At 36.1% G+C, this 20,236-nt stretch overlaps 1 protein-coding gene across 4 annotated transcripts in view; it reads left to right on the top strand.

The window, feature by feature from the left end:
* The window catches only part of LOC132094980 (unconventional myosin-XVI-like), a 250,673-nt gene that overhangs the window by 100,581 nt on the left and 129,856 nt on the right, over positions 1–20,236 (top strand). For all 4 annotated transcript variants that reach the window (XM_059499687.1, XM_059499688.1, XM_059499686.1 and 1 more), the window contains exons 5-11: positions 3,118–3,226; positions 4,213–4,337; positions 4,490–4,615; positions 12,237–12,312; positions 16,298–16,448; positions 17,153–17,303; positions 19,577–19,687. In XM_059499687.1, coding sequence (XP_059355670.1) covers positions 3,118–3,226; positions 4,213–4,337; positions 4,490–4,615; positions 12,237–12,312; positions 16,298–16,448; positions 17,153–17,303; positions 19,577–19,687 — 849 coding nt within the window. The remainder of the gene's footprint in view (positions 1–3,117; positions 3,227–4,212; positions 4,338–4,489; positions 4,616–12,236; positions 12,313–16,297; positions 16,449–17,152; positions 17,304–19,576; positions 19,688–20,236) is intronic.

Below are 20,236 nucleotides of genomic sequence, written 5' to 3'. Positions count from 1 at the left end.
CACGGTGCTCCATCGTGCTGGAAAATGCATTGTTCTTCACCAAACTGTTGTTGGATTGTTGGAAGAAGTTGCTGTTGGAGAGTGTTTTGGTACCATTCTTTATTCATGGCTGTGTTTTTGGGCAGAATTGTGAGTGAGCCCACTCCCTTGGATGAGAAGCAACCCCACACATGAATGGTGTCAGGATGCTTTACTGTTGGCATGACACAGGACTGATGGTAGTGCTCACCTTTTCTTCTCCGGACAAGCCTTTTTCCAGATGCCCCAAACAATCTATTCCAACCCAATCCATTCTAACCCAATCAGCCTGACATAATGATCTCCAGCCTTGTGCTCGTCAACATTCTCACCTGAGTTAACAAGACGATTACTGAAATGATCTCAGCAGGTCCTTTAATGACAGCAATGAAATGCAGTGGAAAGGTTTTTTTGGGATTAAGTTAATTTTCATGGCAAAGAAGGACTATTCAATTCATCTGATCACTCTTCATAACATTCTGGAGTATATGCAAATTGCTATTATAAAAACTTAAGCAGCAACTTTTCCAATTTCCAATATTTATGTAATTCTCAAAACTTTTGGCCACGACTGGATATAATTCCATATATAATTCCACATGTGTTAATTCATAGTTTTGATGCCTTGAGTGTGAATCTACAATTTTCATAGTCATGCAAATAAAGAAAACTCTTTGAATGAGAAGGTGTGTCCAGACTTTTGGTCTGTACTGTATATATGCATATTAGTTGTTGTTGTTTTTGTTGTTGTTTATACTCCTTATTATTAGTGTTATATTTTTGTTACCTTCAATTATATGTATGTCTGGACTTTTTTTTTTTTTTTTTTTGCAGTGGAAGCCAAGACAAATTCAAATCCAAGGCAAATTCCTTATATGTGTAAACATACTTCGCAAATTCTGATTCTGATTTATATTAATTTAGTTCTCACATGTTGAGAATTTAGTGTGTAATAGCGGGGGTAAAGAGCAAGCTTGCACATATGTGTGTGTGTGTTGGTTGTTTAGTATTCAGGAGTCTCAAAGTGTCACAGAGGACACGGTGCAGTTTGTTGATCAAAGGAGGTGATGCTGACATCTTCATCAGCTCTTTTCTCAGTGCAAGAGGTCCTTATCAGACCAACATCTCCTTCACACTGACCCCACCTAATCAATTTGCACACACAATAACAGTTCAACTCCAGATGGATCAATGGATCTCCACCAATACAAACACTCACACACACACACACACACACACACACACACACACACACACACACACACAACACATGTCCTCATGTGTCCCCAGTGAGTTGGGAGACTGTGGTGTATTGCCTCAGCACTGTTGTGATTCCTGCGGCATGAGATCTCAGGGAGGAGGTCATGACACGCCCCTGTGGCACACTGTCAGATCCATCAGCACTCTCTGGAGCTTTGAGTGTGTGCGCGTGTGTTTTGTGGGGGTGTGTCCCAAAAACTCATCGCTCATAAATTCAGACAAAGGAGCTGCTGATTGTTAATGTTAATTAATACATTCATTAACCTACCGCTAACCTCAGTGCGTGATTGACACAACCTCCACAGTCTGAATGTGCTGATGGCTGGATTTAAAACGCATGGGAAAAGAAACAATAAGCTGCAGATTTGTCACAATGCCTTTGTGCTCCAGCCAGTCAGATGGAGACGTGCCATTTGCAGCTTTAATTACACGCAGGCCATAGTGAGAGATAGTTGTAAATTTCATGCAGTGATTTGCTGAAGTTTGGTTTTGTATTTTAAATGTCACAACTTCCTCCTCTGTCTTAATTTAGCACATTAATAAGGTCTTTGGAATTAATTAATTTATTGCACACTGCTAATAAAGCATGTCTTAGCTTTTACCTGCATTAGTGACACTTACATTTCTGTACTTTAGACATTTAACAGATCTGTGGTTAAAAAAGTCTAGTGCTTCAAACCCGTAACCAGGCAAAATTTCTAACCAGTATGTCTTTGTGTCTGTCTGTCTGCTTGTCTGTCTGTCTGCCTGTCTGTCTGCTTGTCTGTGTCTGTCTGTCTGTCTGTCTGCCTGCTTGTCTGTCTGTCTATTTATCTGTCTGTCTGCTTGTCTGTGTCTGTCTGTCTGTCTGCTTGTCTGTCTGTGTCTGCTTGTCTGTCTGTCTGTCTGTCTGTCTGTCTGTCTGCCTGTCTGTCTATCTGTCTGACAGTCTGTCTGCCTGTGTCTGTCTGCTTTTCTGTGTCTGTCTGTCTTTCTGTCTGTCTGTCTGTCTGTGTCTGTCTTTCTGCCTGTCTGTCTTTCTGTCTGTGTCTGTCTTTCTGCCTGCCTCTGTCTATCTGTCTGACAGTCTGTCTGCCTGTGTCTGTCTGCTTGTCTGTCTGTCTGTGTCTGTCTTTCTGCCTGTGTCTGTCTTTCTGCCTGTGTCTGTCTGTCTTTCTGTCTGTGTCTGTCTGTCTGTCTGTCTGAGTCTGCCTGTCTGTGTCTGACTGACTGTCTGTCTGTCAGTGTCTGTCTTTCTGCCTGTCTCTGACTGTCTGTCTGTCTTTCTGTCTCTGTCTTTAAATTTTGCAATGCAATGTGGTCTGGACACGTTTTGTGCGATTCCCTTATGTTAAGTATAACAACTGTTACAGTATCTGAGTGGTACAGTGGTTCTGTTTCTTGCCATTTTTTTGTCTTATACGTCATCTAGTTTATATGATTGCCCCTGTCTAGTTTTTCTGATTGTGTTCATGTAATGAAGTAGTTATTCATGTGTAACCCTGCGTCATGCTTTTCTGCTTATCCAGAGTCTTATCACAGTCTGGAGTCTCTAGAGACCAGATGCTCATAAATCACATCACCCACTGCCACCCAAACACTCGACACCGAACTGGAGACCCTATTAACCTGCTCCTATCTTAATGAGTTAGTTAACGCACTATTTTCTGTTAATGTAGCTCATTCTTGAGCCCGGGTGCCTGGGGAATGCTGGGAAAGTGTGATAATTGGCTGTAGTTTTTCATCGATTGCAGCCTGATGAATGGGGCAAGAGGGACTCCATTTGTTTATGTCTTGTTTTGCTTTATCTCATTGCCATCTTCCCCTCCCCCTCACCTCTCCATCTTACCTCGCCTGAAGGCTGGAGTCAATGTGCTCCTGCAGGATGTGAATGGGAACATTCCACTCGACTACGCCACAGAGGGGACGGAAACCAGCTACATCCTCATCAAACACCTGGAGGAGAATGGTAGGATCCTTCATTCATTTGGTTCTTTATTTGTCAGTTTTATTTGACTACATAAAAAAGTATACTTCCATTTACAAGTCTGGTGTCGATTGTGATTGATTTGATTGATTTCACCATAGCTGCATTTATTTAATAAGAAAATGCAGTACAAACTGTAATATTGTGAAATATTAATACAATTTAAAATAATTAAAATATTTTTATTTTAATATATTTTAAAACACAATGTATTCCTGTGACGCAAAGCTGAATTTTCAGCATCATTACTCCAGTGTTTAGTGTCACATGGTCCTTCAGAAATTATTATATTATGATTATTTGCTGTTTAGGACATATTTTAGATGGTAGAACTCTTCTGTTCTGTCTGATTTTTTTTTTTTTGTAAAATAGACTGAAACTGCAGCATCTCTTTTTCATCTTTTCTGGTGTAGGGCACATTCTGGTTAGATTTTTGTGTGACACCATGTTTCCTATTGCTCACACCTGTAAACAACAAAGCTGTCCTGAGAACTGATAACTGCTCAAATATATTTCTACCGTCTGAATTGTATATACAGCCTACCATTCAGCCGCGTCGTTGTTAACATGCATCCGTTCTGTCAGCTCACATGCTGGATTCAGTTAGAGTTACTTTAGCCTGAGAATCAATCAGTGAGATCCAGCGAAACAGACACACTTCTCTGGGCTGCTGTCACTAAGCTCGTTTATCATTAGAGTCAAGCCTCCAACTACCTCTGTACAGCTCCTCATCTTCTGTTATGCTGCTCTGATCTGCTTTGTCTAATAGAGCACTATTTGCAAGAGGAGATGATTTATTGCCTCAGATATTTGAAACACATCCTCCAATTGAGACAAAATGAGGACACCGAGAGAGATCCCATCTTGTCTGGTCCCGTACATAATAGCTCGGTCATGTGACTTCTGTCCTGAACTCCTCCTGTCCATCATCTGCTTCTCACTTCTTCACCTGTCTTTGTGTATGTCAGGAGTGGACATGAGTTCTATGCACCAGATGAAGACCCAGCTCTCATCCACCATGCTGTCTGACGTGAGGCAGCTGGTCAGCAGCGGGGGCAGTGTCAATCAAAAAAATGATGACGGGGTCACGCTGGTGAGAAAATACATCCATCCCGAAATGTGTTACGGTTGGCTGATCTCTAAATATAGCACAGTCTGTGTAATGTGTACAGATGGTGATTTGAATCGGAAGGCTTTTGGAATCGGAAGGCTCAAAGCATGTGACGTGTGCATCTGTGTTTGCAGCTACACATCGCCAGTGCCAGTGGTTATAAGGAGGTGGTGTCTGTGCTGCTGGAGAACGGGGCAGAAGTCCAGGTGTCTGACAACAGCTTCTGGACACCATTACATCTGGCTGCCAAATACGGGCAGGTACATTAAATGGCATTACATATAATTTCAGGATGGACACTGACTCAAAATCACAGTTAAATACACTGTAAAAAGTGATTCTCTATATTTATTCAATAAAATTGTGTCAAAAATTTACAAGCAATATTATTAATTAAATTTAACAAATTTTAATTAAGTAGAAATAATCCTTCAAAATGAGTAGAATAACATGAAAAAATTAAAATATTGATTTCATTGGACAAAAAACAAAAAAAACACTATGCTAAAGAATACTATGTTATGCATGCCAGGCAATGTAGTTGGCGATCATGAAACATTATATGCATGCACATTACATCAGCCTTTTTACAAATTCACATTTTTGTTGCTTACATAAATATGATACAGGCATCATGTTCAAAAGGCTGTGTCTTAACCCTCTGGAGTCTAAGGGTATTTTTGGGGCCTGGAGAAGTTTTGTCATGCCCTGACATTTGTGCTTTTTTCAGTTTCTTATAAATATCTAAATGGGTAAAGTCTAATCTCACTGTAATCAGCACAAACTGGGCTATAATAATATAAGAAATGCATGTATGTACATGATTGTGTTTTTGAGAAAACACAATAGATATCTCCCCCATGTATTTTCGTTGAGTATTCACGGAGTTACAGTTCATTTTAATGACTTGTTTGTAAATGAAGATAAGCGCAGACAAAGGCTACAGACAGCACACCTTGTTTGTTATCTTTATTTTATAAGTGCACAAAGTTTTGTTGTTATTATGTCTGTATCCAAAAAAAAGTAGACCCTTTACAGATTCGATTGATGTATTGCTCTTATCTGTACGATTAAAACTGAAAGTGTAATTTAAGGTCTTTTCGGGGTTATCAGGAGAAAATGACTCAAAACGCGTATCCACGTTAATCGACTCGAAAGGGTTAAGGCCCCCAAAACAGAGTTATTGAAGACACCTAAAGTTCACAAACAGAATCAAAGGGTAAATTATTGGTTACCATTATAGTGGTCAGTGTTTGCTTTAGTTGTGTGACCCTTGATGTTTTAATATTACATTTTGTATTGCTGTTGTAACTCAGTTGTAACAGCTAGACAAACTAAGAATAAAGATGATCAGGTAGTGTTGGTTATGCTATTACATAATCTTTGTTCTACCTGAATATCTGAACTCATTCAGAGTCTGATCTCTGAGACGAAATAACATTCATTATAGCAGCCCTGTGATTCAACCAAAAAAAACTGGAATTTTCAGTGTAATCCAGAGTTTAAGAACTCTGTTTAAAACAGAGAGAGGGGAACTTTCTTTCACACAGTGAGATCAAGAACCAGCGTATGAATCTCAAGAATGGTGACAAACAGCATATTCAGACCAACTGTAAAAATCACAAAACAAGCTACTATAGAATTGTTGCTCATAATTTATTCATGCCGCAAAGCATGATGGGAGCCATAAATGAGTTTTGATTGGTGGCACCCAGAATAAAGTGTAACATGCAGCTTTTTGATGGTCACCATAGTTGAGGTTCTCAGGCTGATTCTTGATGTCTGTGTGCCTAAATGAAAACACTTTTCTTTTTTAACAAGGTTTTGATCAGAGGTGCTTCTAAGAATTTCTCTGATAATGCTGAAAACACCAAAGCTTATATTGTTCAACCACAGGACACATGTTATTGATAAGACACACCCAACTCAGACCAAATGATGATATAAAAACAAATAACACCACCTGGTCGCATTTCCTTCTTGGCTTATCTACCTGCTGCATCACAACTAGCAACCAAAATAAATCTGTTTAAAATTTTAAGGGTCAAGAGTCCAACTAAAGCAAACACTGACCACTACAATGGTAAGCAAATTATTATTTTTTTTCCTTCAGTGATTCTGTTCGTGAACTTTAGGTGTCTTCAATAACTCTGTTTTGGGGGCCTTACAACCTTGTGAACATGATTCCTTTATCATATCTATGTAATCAACAAAAATGTGAATTTGTAAAAAGGTTGACGTCATGTGATGTATATAATGTTTTCGAAGGGTGTTTCATGATCGCCAACTACTGGCCTGGCATGCATAACATAGTATTATTTAGCATAGTGTTTGTTTGTTTGTTTGTTTGTTTGTTTTTTGTCCAATGAAATCAATATTTTTATGTAAATTTTACTTAATTTTTTCATGTTATTCTACTCATTTTGAATGATTATTTCTACTTAATTAAAATGTGTTAAATTTAATTAATAATATTGCTTGTAAATTTTTGACACAATTTTACTGAATAAATATAGAAAAAACACTTTTTACAGTGTATGGACTAAACCAGGGCTTTGCAACTTTAGGCACATGATTGATAGAATAATATATGTACTTGTTTTCTTCAGATATTTTAGAAATGTATTTTGTATAACATGCCAAACCTCCCTGTGTTAATTAAATTAAATTTATTAATTTAATTAAATTTAATTTAAAGTGCTATGCAATTACCAAAAAAAAAAAACACACAGCTAGAAATTAAATTAAAAATAAATTAATTTAATTTAAGATTAATATAGCACTACATATTAAATGCAAATAAGTAAATTAAAATATTTTTACGTTAATTTAAAGTATTTACATGCCAAGCTAAAGATAGAAGTTAAGTAAAATAAATACATATTACGTTAATCCATAGTGTTATACAAATAAACAAATGTATACTATAAAAGTTGTTTATTTATTTATGTGTTTGTTTTTTTACTTCTGTAGCACTTGGTGTCAAAAAGGCTGCTGAATTGGACAAAACAAATGATCTGGCTAATTTGAATTCGCATGAGTGTAATATGCTATATTTCATTTGCCTTTGCATTTAGCCATTTTATCAAATTTCTGGTCACGGTCAGTGGAACGTATTGATATTAGTTATCGTAGACCAAATACAGTTAATTAATTCACCCACCCTTCCTGTTTCTGATTAATGACGCTTCATCATTGCATTGATCTTACCAATTCTCAGCCAGATTGACTCTCGCTTGGAGGATCATATGAAGTACTAATGTGTTTTATAGTTGAATAACAGCGCTTACGCTAGAGGAGATTGATTTCTAGAGGAAAGGATGAACCTGCTGACATGGTCAAATATTTGATAGTGTTTCAGGTTGCTGATGAAGAGAATTTTTCTTCTTCTCCTTTGTTCTTTTTGTCCCTCAGGATACTCCTGCCTACTTACACACCTTTCTGTTTTCGTTTTTCCTCCCCTCTTTCTTTTCTGAGGTTCAGGTTTTTAGTTTGCATTTGCAGCCAAGTATATGGTTTAGTTTTTCTTTTCATTATCCATGTTCTACTAACATGGTGCTGGTGCTGGAGCCAAAACTTCAGAGCCTTAATGGGACATGGTGACTTATAAAAATATGACAAAAAAAAAAATCGTAGTGACCCTAAACTGTATTGAAAGCTAAATCTGTGACATGTTGTTTTGGTGGCAGATTACAGTTTTTATTATTCTAGTCATTTTGGTGGAAAAGGTCTACAGGACCTCTAGAGATTCAAGAGAGAGAGTGCAAGACAACACTCTGCTGACAGTTACACAAACTCCTGTGACTGTGGTAGATTTGACATTATAGTAATCATAAATGCAGTATCATGGTACTTACGATTCCTATCTTCAGTATATCATTCAATATTCTCAAGGAACCTCAAACTGTACAATGATATTATCATGAAAAAGGATTGTATTAAAATACCAAATGTAAATATAGCTGCAAGCAGCAATTATGGGGCCAAGCACTACAGAAGCAAGCTTCAGACGAATGGCAGGAATCAGTAATTAAAACCGTTTTAAGATTATTTGAGGCAAAATGGCTTGAAAACAATAAACACAACAACTAGTAATAGGATTTATTGGCTTATCACGTTTGACCAATAGGTGGCGCTGTTCCCTAATTAGTGTGGAATGGTCAGTGTGAGGTGACTATTGCACATACAAAGCTTGGTGTCATTATGTCAAAGCTTTGAAGAGGTATAGTCTTAGAATCATTTTGACACAGTGCTTATAGTTTATAGCGGCGCTGTACGAAAACGGTTGTGTCTGTCGACACGAAATCCTTAATCAAAGAATCAAAGACATGAATCAAAATTGGCGACAGAAAGTTCAGCTTATTATGATATAATTCATATGTATGTTGTTTGCATGACCCAAGGAATATTTTGAGACCAGTTTCATGACAATAAGTCAGTGCAATCAAAAGGTATGTAATTTTCAAAAATGCGAATAATTAAGAATTAATTAATTTTTATTAGCCCATACCAGTAGGTGGCGCTGTAATCAAACTGATGTGGCATGGTCAGTGTGAGGAGATAATGGCACATGCAAAGTTTGGTGTAAATATGTCAAAGCTGTGCAGAGATACAGGCTGAAGTGTCATTTTGGTATGATGCCTCAAATTCGTCGCGGTGGTATGCGAAAACGGTTTTGTATATCGATACAAAATCCATAACATTTCGTCAGCACAGTCTATAGATCATCTGTTTCAATGTTGGTGAAAATCGGACAAATGGTTCATGAGGAGTTTGAAAAAGTAGGTTTTCAACATAAATCAGAATGGTGGACAGGAAGTTCAGCTTACTCTGGCATATTAGGTATCTATGTTATCGGCATAAGCCAAGGAATATTTTGAGACCAGTTTCATTGCAATAGGCTAGAGCAATAAAAAGCTATTAGCATTTTAAAAAATGTTAATATTCACCGTTAATGAATGTTTTATTATTATTGATTAATAGGTGGCGCTGTTACCAAATTTATGTGGCATGGTCAGAGTGAGGTGATGATGACACATACAAAGTTTGGTGCAAATATGTCAAAGCTTTGCAGAGATACAGCCGCATTTTGGCACCCGTCCAGAAAATTCGTTGATGCGCTAAATGAGAACCGTTTCGTATATCGACACGAATTCCATAACTTTTTGCCAGCATTGTCTGAAGATTATCCACATCAAATTTGGTGTAAATCGGACTAACGGTCTAGGTGGAGTTCAAAAAAGTAGGTTTTCAACTTTAATCAAAATGGCGGACAGGAAGTATGGCCAATTTTGGCATAATTGGTATCGATGTTCTCAGCAAGAATGACAGAATATAGGGAGACACATTTCATTTCAATAGTCTAATTTATTCAAAAGTTATAAGCATTTTTTTCATTATAACTTTTGACCACAAGGTGGCCACCAAATTTTTTGAGTGCCTTCAGGGCATGGAGCTGAATATTTTTTAATCATTTTCGTAATGATACGATAATGCGTTACAGCATTACAGCATTTTTAAACAATTCAAAATGGCCGACGCCAAATTATACAACTTTCCCGAAATCGGTTCTATGGGCTGCCATAGACTTGTGGCGGAAGTGGAATAATAATAATAATAATAGGAATCCTAACGCATACAATAGGTGCCTAAACACCTTCGGTGCTTGGCCCCTAATTAGTATTTGTTAGTGGAGGGTGGGCTGAGATTGCAGTGACTAGTGTTTGATCTGTAGTCTCAGACACCCACACACACACTCGCAAATAATAAACACACTCATTGAGATGTTTTCTCTGCCCACATCTATAATTAATTGCAGCAGGGCAGAATCAAACACACAGACAGACACATTGAGTCAGTCATTAGCACTGCAGATGGTTGTGTGACTCAGCAGAACTGCCATGCTGCAGTCACAGAGTTTCACTTCAGACATACACCATCTGAACCGCTGGAAACATTGAACAGTACATGCAGTAAACACTGGAGAGCCCTGCAAACAGGGTGGGAATACAGTATTACACCCACCACCTATCACATACACATTTATTTGGCAGCGGTGAGTAAATATGTGATGTGTACAAGCCACTATGGTGTTTTAAAAGCCTCTCCGAGACAATTACACACTCTTGTTGAAGTAAAACCTTTGATTATATTATGAGAATCAGACTAGATAAAAGCTGGCAAAGCATGTGTCTGGTTGACTTTGTCCTGATCTTCAGGCTTTTCTGCATCTCATACAAGCAGCAGTTTCTTTCACGGCTTCATGCATGTCAGAGGGTTTTCAGACTGCAGGGTTTTCTCTCTCTCTCTCTCTCTCTCTCTCTCTCTCTCTCTGATATTAACTTTAGCCATTAAGAGCTTCACAAAAAATGAAGCAACCTAGGTTTGCTTCTTGACATTTCACTTTTATATTATATTTATTTTTCATGGATGGATGGATGGATGGATACAAAATAAATGAACAAATGAATACAAATGAAACCCTTAATAATTAAATAATTAAAAACAAATACAAATTAAACCTGTAAAATTGATTGAATGGTGGAACCAACAAATAAATAAATAAATAAATAAATAATATTTTTAGCTATTAAAAAAAAAAAAAACCTTGGTCTTTGCTGACATTTCGGAAACTAATAAACTACTCAAAAGTTATAGTTAGGTCTGTAAGATGATATACATATTTAACATTAAATTACACACTTAAGTTTAACCTTGTACTATTGCCATTTCTAATGAATTCAGCCATCTGACAATTTATTCTGTTGTATTTACTTCCTAGAGCTGTTTTGAGTTAATTTGGACACACGCACATACATAATACATCAAAACATGCTTTCACTTCAGACATAGTATGCAGACACAGTCACGCACACTCCTGCTGCACAAATCCAGTCTGAAACAGTGATATAGTGCCTGTCTGTGTATGTGTGTGTGTGTGTGTGTCTGTGTAAAGCAAGCAGATGCACACTAACAGAATTAAAAAGATAAGTAAACAAGTAAGAAATAATTGACTTCGGGGACGTTGAATTATTTGAAAAATAATGCACACCCGAGGTGGTAATTTTTCTAATAATTCAACAGGCCGGAGCCAATTATTCCACTTACAGTATACTACATTTACCACACCTCAAGACATCGATCAGATGATATATTTAAAGGGGTTCGTCCGGAATATTTCTTCCGCATATCATCCAACGCCTCTTTTACTAGTTCCAAAATCTCATTTTAAAGCTGTTAATGGAGGCTTGAGCAGTTGATTGCATTCTAATGAAGTTATTAATAAAGCTATTAGAAAGAGAGCGAGAGAGACAGAGACACAAAGAGAAAGAGAGAGATAGCTTGTGTGAATTAGGCTAACGTTACCTTTTGCATGTCTAATCTGCACTGTGATTACCTTGCTAGTGAGAAATGTCATGTGTGGCCTTTAAGTTGCTACACTATATAGGCTTACTGATAAAATGGTCAGGGCAGCACTGACAACACCTTTTTGTGCAAACTGCGTGACCATTATTAAGGTTTTACTGTGCAAAGTGATATGGAACTAACTGTAATGTGGTCAAGAGAGCTGCCTGGAACTACTTTCGCCTTGCGTTTCCCAGAAAATAATTGCACACCTCAGAAAATTTGTCAGTCAACCAGAATCAATCATTCAACATCCCCCATAGTATAAATGTAGATAAATATGTGTGTATCTGTGTGTAGGCTGTGTGAATGTGAGGTGTGAGCATATGTTTGGTGCTGGAAGCAGGAGCGGTGCCGAAGTTTTAGATTAGACTCCGAGCTGATGGATGCAGACGTCTTTAAGATGTGACCTACATCTTTTAGCATTCTCTTTGAGTTCCTCTCAAGATGTGTGTGCATGTGTTTGTGTCCCTACAGACCCACATAGTGAGCCAGCTGCTGAAGCACAAGGCAGACCCTACTCTCCTGAACTGCAGCCAGGACAAGCCCTCAGGTACAAACACACACAAAAACTGCAATAGTGGTCAACCAATTGAAACGTTTTGAGTGACTGATGTTGATATCTAGGAGGAGCTGGTTATGTTTCACCACAAAGTGTTGAAAAAAGAGAGAGAAATAAATAAAGAAATAAATCAAATAAACTTTTGTTTTCCCCATAAATTACTTTGAAAAAAAAAATAAAAATCTCATTGTTTTTTTTTTTTTACACTTTAATAATATTAATATATTGTAAATTGTATAATATATTGTAAATGTAATAATAATAAAAATCATAATATTATATTGAAAAAAAAAGAAATATTTTGAGAAATATATAAAACTATAATAAAAAGACATTTGGATCCCCCGTTTTTTACTTTTTGTATTAAAACTGATAAAAATCTAATTTCTTTTTTTTATTATTAGTAGTAGAAGTATTATATTATATATATATATATATATATATATATATATATATATATATATATATATATATATATATATATATATATACAGTACAGACCAAAAGTTTGGAAACATTACTATTTTTAATGTTTTTGAAAGAAGTTTCTTATGCTCATGAAGCCTGCATTTATTGTCACGTACGGTGTTACAGATACCACAGGAGAGGGAACCAATTGCAGGTAAGTCCTTTATTTGAAGGGTAATCCAAAGGGGTAAACAGTCCAGGCAGGGTCAAAACCAGAATATCCAAACATAACATAAACCAAACAAGAAGACAAGGCAAGGGCAAGAACTGACGGACATGAATTAACATTCAACAAGGAACATTAAACAAGGACTCCGTAACACAGACTCAGACAGACCGGGTATAAATACACAGAAGGATAATGAGGGAACAGGAGACAGGTGGGGAACAATCAATTACTAAACAGGAGGAAGGTGACCAAATAAGGGAACAGGAAGTGATAAGGAGACAGACACCGTGAGAAAGGAGGACACCTAGTGGAAACCCAGGGAACACAACCCAGACACTGTGACATTTATTTGATCAAAAATACAGAAAAAAATGTAATATTGTGAAATATTATTACAACTTAAAATGATAGTTTTCTATTTGAATATACTTTTAAAAAATAATTTATTCCTGTGATGCAAAGCTGAATTTTCAGCATCATTACTCCAGCCTTCAGTGTCACATGTAACATCCAGTCTATCACATGATCTTTTAGAAATCATTCTAATATTCTGATTTATTATGAGTGTTGGAAACAGTTCTGCTGTTTAATATATTTGATGAATAAAATGTTAAAAAGAACTGCATTTATTAAAAAATAAATTAATAATATATATTCTAATAATATATATTCTAATAATATATTTTCTTTACTATCACTTTTTATCAATTTAACACATCCTTGCTGAATAAAAGTATTGATTTTATTTAAAAAGAAGAAAGAAAAAAATACTGACCCCAAATTACTGACCAGTAGTGTATATTGTTATTACAAAATATTTATATTTTAAAAACATAGCTTCTTTTTTTTTTACTTTTTATTCAAAGTATCCTAAAAAAGTATCACATGTTCTGAAAAAATATTAAGCAGCAGAACTGTTTCCAACTTTGATAATGAATCATCATATTAGAATGATTTCTAAAGGATCATGTGATAATTATCCTAAAAATTCAGCTTTGCATCACAGAAATAAATGATAATTTAAAGTATAATACATTTAAAATCAATTATTTTAAATTGTAATAATATATCACAATATTACATTTTTTTCTGTATTTTTGATCAAATAAATGCAGGCTTGATGAGCAGAAGAAACTTCTTTCAAAAACATTAAAAATAGTAATGTTTCCAAACTTTTGGTCTGTACTGTGTGTGTATGTATATATGTATATATGTATATATATATGTACATATATATATATATATATATATATATATATATATATACATTTTTTTTTTTATTATTTTTTTTTTTTTACAAAGTATTATTATTAGAGATGTAACGATGTATACATGTATAACATGTATTCGTCCCGAACTGTCACGGTACGGACATCTCGGTTTTGGTGCATTAGGCCTTACAATTTATGCATTTCAACAAATCAACCTAAAACACTCATTTGTTGTCTTATTAATAATACTTCACTGTAAAATGTCTACTTTTTGTTTATGTGGCATTACTATCATTCGTTTATATTAGTATTCATAATTTTAGAGCAAAAGTGTATATGAATGGTGAGATGTGTATCAATTATCCTCAAAAGACTTCAATATTAATATTTTTTGCTACATCAACCCATGTGACGTTAAATCTACCAAACAGCTGCAAAATCTGCTCACATTCCTAATTTTACAGAATATATAGTACATCTCTGTGACTTTCACACAGAATATAGCTGAAACCAAAGTTGTCTGGGATGTGCTACACATTTGTGCCCCTGAGTTTGAGAGTGTTAGACTGTTCTTCCTCTCTAGAGCTTTCTGTTGGATGTGAATATTTCATAGCTGGGCAGATCAGTCTTTCTCTGTTCGCTTCTCTGCTGATGTCTGTGAAACTGCTTCCACTCTCCTGTGGCTCTGGATGGCAAACGAATCAACTGCTGTCACAGTTAACTGAAACCAAGAGATTTAAAGAGAAATATAAAGAGAAACAAGATTTTGCTCTAAAAGAAAAGTTTTGATATGGTATGACAACATTTCAGCACACAAGTGTCTTACTGTATGTACATGGTGCACAGAGAAAAACAAAACATCATCTGCAAGGTAACAAACACACACACACACACACACACACACACACACACACACACACACACACACATAAAATAACATAAAATCAAGCATGGGAATGTCTTTTGACTGGTTAATCATATATTAACTGGTAATTCATAGTATGAAACTCCTCCTGAGGAATTTTCCAGTCTTTCTCTAGTATTCGCAAATTAATGAGATGTTTTTTGACTGATATTCTTTCAGGGCTCCTATCTGTTTGCAAGCAAAAAAAAAAAATTGCTATAAGCATAAACCTTAATATAATAATAATAATAATAATAATAATAATTCTGCAAGAATAAAACTGCCAGTGGAATAAGAAAAAAATCTTTATTTAGTCTTTGTATCTGCAATTTTGCTTCTAGTGACTTAAGGATGTTTATTTTATTTTATTTTTTTAAACTGGAAAGCAAAAGTATTGATTAAGAAAATAATGTAAGATTTCATTCTGTCCCTGTGCTGCTTGGCTTGCAGGAGCATCAGAGACACTCGTGCACCTCATGCTAAATCTCCAGCGAAGTGTTTGTTCTCCTGACTCTACAGACTCGCTCTCCTTTCCCCAGCGCTCCGCATCTCAGACTCCAATCAATAGCTCATTCTAAGACTCTGGCTCAACTCAAGGATGTCTGGGTTGAAACGTAGAGCTTAGAGAGGATGAAAAGTGAATCCTTTCTTTTCACTTAAAGTCTCTTTAGAGAGCAGTGTATATATCTGACTTTCGAAGAGAATGTGTGTGACTGGAGGATCATTCTCTTGGGTGTCACTCTTTCTTGGTAGGAAAGACAAAAGGCTGGTCCCTTACAGTTCCTTTCTTGGGGGACGGATTATCCACCTCCCCGTCCCCCAGTCGGAGCACAGATGGATCAATCTGCAGCAGGGCTCAATGCCCATCACAATACGGCCACATCAATGTGAGAGACAGCAGAGGCTGAGCTACAGAGGGGATGAGGGAGAAAATCGATTAGGGAAACTCGTGGCCCAAAATGATATTATAAATGCTATGTTTAGTCTCTAATAAATCTCATATTTTGTAGAGATGGAACTGTTTGCCTTCTCTATGAAAAGAAATAGCCAAATAGCCAAAAATGGAAGTTTAGTTATCTTTCTAACCTATTTCTTTCCGTCATCAAAAAAATGTATAATTCTCTTTTAACCTTATGCTACAACTGAACAATCACTTCTGACTTGAAGTAAGATGATTAATACATTGACCCACATTATTCTTTTTTTTTTTTTTTTTTTTTACAGTCATAGCTGCTACTGAGCAGATTGCAGAGATGCTGATGAGAGCAGAGGAATTCTGGGTACAGAAACAGACAGACCCCTCAGCTCTGCCTCCACAGTCAGAAGAGCACTACACAGAGACTAACCAGGACAGCAGCCTGCCTGTAAAGAAACTGTATGTGCAGTATTTACAGACTTTATTTATGATTCAGTAAAAAAAATGATATTTGGGGAAAGATGGTAAAAAAAATAACAACCCATAATTATAACATGTTATAAATGTACATAATCTGTTCTCATACTGGGGCATTAAAATTCAAGATAATGCCCCAGTATGAGAACATATTCTGTACATTTATAACATGTTATAATTATGTGTTGTTATTTTTTTTACCATCTTTCCCCAAATTTCAGCAGAGTGCATCATTTATATATATTCATAAAATGATATTCAAAAAATTTAATGTTAATGAGCTTCGAGAAACACACTAATGTTTCTTCACTGAATGAATCTGCGATTTTGAGCAAATCATTTGAGTAAATTATTCAGTGACCCATTCATGAAGTCAGTTACATCAGTTCATTCCTGAATGAATCAGCCGTTTGAACAAATCACTTAAATAAATGATTCAGTTACATTGTTCTGTTTGAATATTTAAAGTACCATTTTACTTTAAATATTTTGCAGCATTATATAGGCCATTGTAATTATAGCATAAATGCATTCATGCCACCTCTGAGCTGCATTAAACATTAGGTGTGTACATACTGTATGCCTAAATGCTACTTTAGATGCAGGTTGTGTGCCACCATGGCAGTGCAAAGATGGGTTTTGTTGATATTGACTGATTTCTTTCTTTTTTTAAATTCTTTCTTCAGGGCTACTATGGCTCTACCCATCTCTAGGAGGGACAGTTTGTTGGAGAAGGAGGCCATGTTCAGGGACTCAGGAGGAGCTCTGACACAGCAGCCTTCACTTGATAGCGGGCTGGACGGACCGTATCCCAGCGCTACAGGAAAACTGGAGCAGGTCAGAGAAGAATTGGGAACTTCTCTGGGGAAAACTGTCCTTCAGAGACAGTTAAAAGTTTCTAGAGTACATATTATGGTCATTCTTCTGAAACAAAGCACTAAAGATCATCTAACTATGTTCCAAAACACAGTGACATACTTATATGTAGAGCACGACGTTTAATGCACAAGGATCTATAAACTGAAATGATCCCATACATTCACTTCTACAAAGCAATTGTATTATTTACTGGTCTTGCACATTCAGAGTGATTTTTTTTCTTGTTCCTAAAGAGTAATAAAGAGAAATGAGTAACATCTAATACACTTAAATCCTGTCTCACCACGACAGGTTTTGGATTAATGCATTTGAGAGAGTCCTGTGTTATTGGAGAGCAGCAAGTAGAATCAGTCATAGTTTGTATGTAGAGAGCCTTCTAATCTATCCCACTGTACACACTGACCCCACTCACCCTGAAAGTGACCTCTGACCTCTAAAGAAACAGGGAAAATCAGTTACATTACTCTCATGCCTGCAGTGCTGTGTGAGCTTATATTTAAACGTGTATGTTAGGAATAAGATGATTTTACAGGTCATTTTATGGGATTTTTTGGGTCAGTATGTTGTTGTTTTTTTAACTAAATTAATACTTTTATTCAGCAAAACTGCATTAAATTATTAAAAAGTGACCATAAGTACCTTTATAATGTTATACACAAAAATTATATTTCAAACAAATGCTATAAAATACATTAAAATCCATAAAAATGTATCATGATTTCCACAAAAATATTAAGTGGCACAACTGTTTTGATATTAAAATACAGTAGAAAATTGTTATTTTATTGTATCTTAAATATATATATATATATTTAGTGTATTTTAAATCAAATAAATGCAGCATTGGAGCACTTAAGATACTTGAATATAAATAAGTAAATAAAAATCTTTTGGTGTAACTTTCGTAATGTGACATTTACTGTACAATTAAAACCAAATTATTTTAGCAGGTAATTACGTTTTGGACAGAGCTCGATTTTATCAGGATTTTATTGGCCGTAAATATGCTGAGCTATATGTATTATCAGGCAATATCATATTGATTACTTCAACCAAAATAAGTTTAAGATTTTTACGATTCTTAAAACTATCCTTTTCTTAAACCTCGAGGCATCCTACAGTAGGTGTACTGTATATTACTTTATTCTTTAAGACGAATCCAATCAGAGTAATATAAAATATTATCCTGGCTCTTCTAAGCTATATCTTTGCAGTGGGTGGGTGTTTCATTTTAAAGTCTGAAAGACGTCAAATAAAGTGCACGCATCTATAATAAAACGTGCCTCGCACTGCTCCGGGGGGTGAATGAGGGCCTACTGTAGTGAATCCATGCGTTTTTGTAAGAAAAAATATCCGTATTTCAAATGTAATAAAAACTTTTTTCTCACTTCCGATATCTGTCATATGCAGAAGTCACTCCGGTAGATGTCGTAGTACGTAGGAGTCATGCTAGATATGCTAGTGTCACGAGTTTGTTTACAGGTGCAAAGGAAGCAAAGTTTCCTTACTTTAGCAAAGGAAAACCAGTCTCCTCTTGGCGTATATTGAAATCCTCCAACATTTTTCTTTACAAATCCTTGTTTTGTATTTCTAATTCATGACCGGAGTTTTGTTTTGTTCTCTCTCTGCATTCGTCACTAATCACACAACGCTTCAGCACATGACAGTTAAATGAAGTGAGGGAGCAGTGTTTATTAACGTTTGAAATATGGATATTTCTCTTTAAAAAAAATCACTACAGGAGGCCTTTATTCATGCCCTGGAGCCATGTGAGGAATGTTTTATTATGGATGCGTGCACTTTATTTGACATCTTTTGGACTGTTGAACAGAAATTTCCAAACACTACAAAGACAGAGCTTAGTAAAGCAAGGACAGTTTTTAATATTACTCTGATTGGATTCGTCTGAAAGAAGTAAGTCATATACACCTAAGATGCCTCAAAGGTGAGCAACTCACAGGCAAATTTTCATTTTTGGGTGAAATAACCCTTTAAGAATAACATGTTCTGATAAATCATATACAATGAAACCGGGACATTTATTAAAGTAGGCTTAACAATTCCCAAAAGTTAACATATTATATATTTACTTGTGTTGATCCAAATACAAATCCTGTTAATTTGTTTATGTGCAATACAAAAGAGAATTTCATATTGCCTTTAAAATGCATCCGAATATATGAATCATTTGAGTATTTCCGATTTCATAAGGAATGTGTTTTGTGTTCCAGGTGAAGCTAATGCCTCCTGCTCCTAATGATGACCTCGCATCCCTCAGTGAACTCACAGACAGCAGCCTGCTCTACGAGATGCAGAAGCGCTTTGCTAACGACCAGATATATGTACGTAAATACTCAAACACACAAACAATCATTGAGGCTATAATGAAGCATGCAGTTGGTTACTCAGAGTTGTGTATTAACCATTTCACTTCCTAAATCCTCAAATTGCGAATAAATACACAGTTAGAAACCCAACCCTCAGTCAGCCCGTTCAGGAACAGTCTTTCATTCTTTGTCTTAACCCACTCTGAAGGAGTCGACGTCCGGATTCTGGCCTCTATCATACACTGTGATAGATGTGGTCTTTCACCAATCCATCTGGTCCAGTGTGCCTTTCTCATACACACACACACACACACACACACTGCTGCTGTATCTCTTGTCTTGAGGTCTTGGAGAGTGGCCAAGGCCTCTGTTTGTAGCGTGGCCGAGGGTCTGGTGTTTGGATTGCAGCCCTCTAGGTCTCACTGTATTCAGGCCAAAGACTCGAGCCAGCCCTGGGGAGATGAAAAGACATTCTTACATTGACTCTCTGTTAACGGCTGCTGTCATTACTGCTACTGTTACCACAATAGCTCTTGCTACTATAAATCTTTAAACATGTATTAT

The sequence above is a fragment of the Carassius carassius genome, chromosome 19 (assembly GCF_963082965.1).
Source record: "Carassius carassius chromosome 19, fCarCar2.1, whole genome shotgun sequence".
Classification (NCBI taxonomy): Eukaryota; Metazoa; Chordata; class Actinopteri; order Cypriniformes; family Cyprinidae; genus Carassius; species Carassius carassius.
Note: the sequence above shows the minus strand (reverse complement) of the source record. Positions and strands in the feature narration are given on the sequence as shown.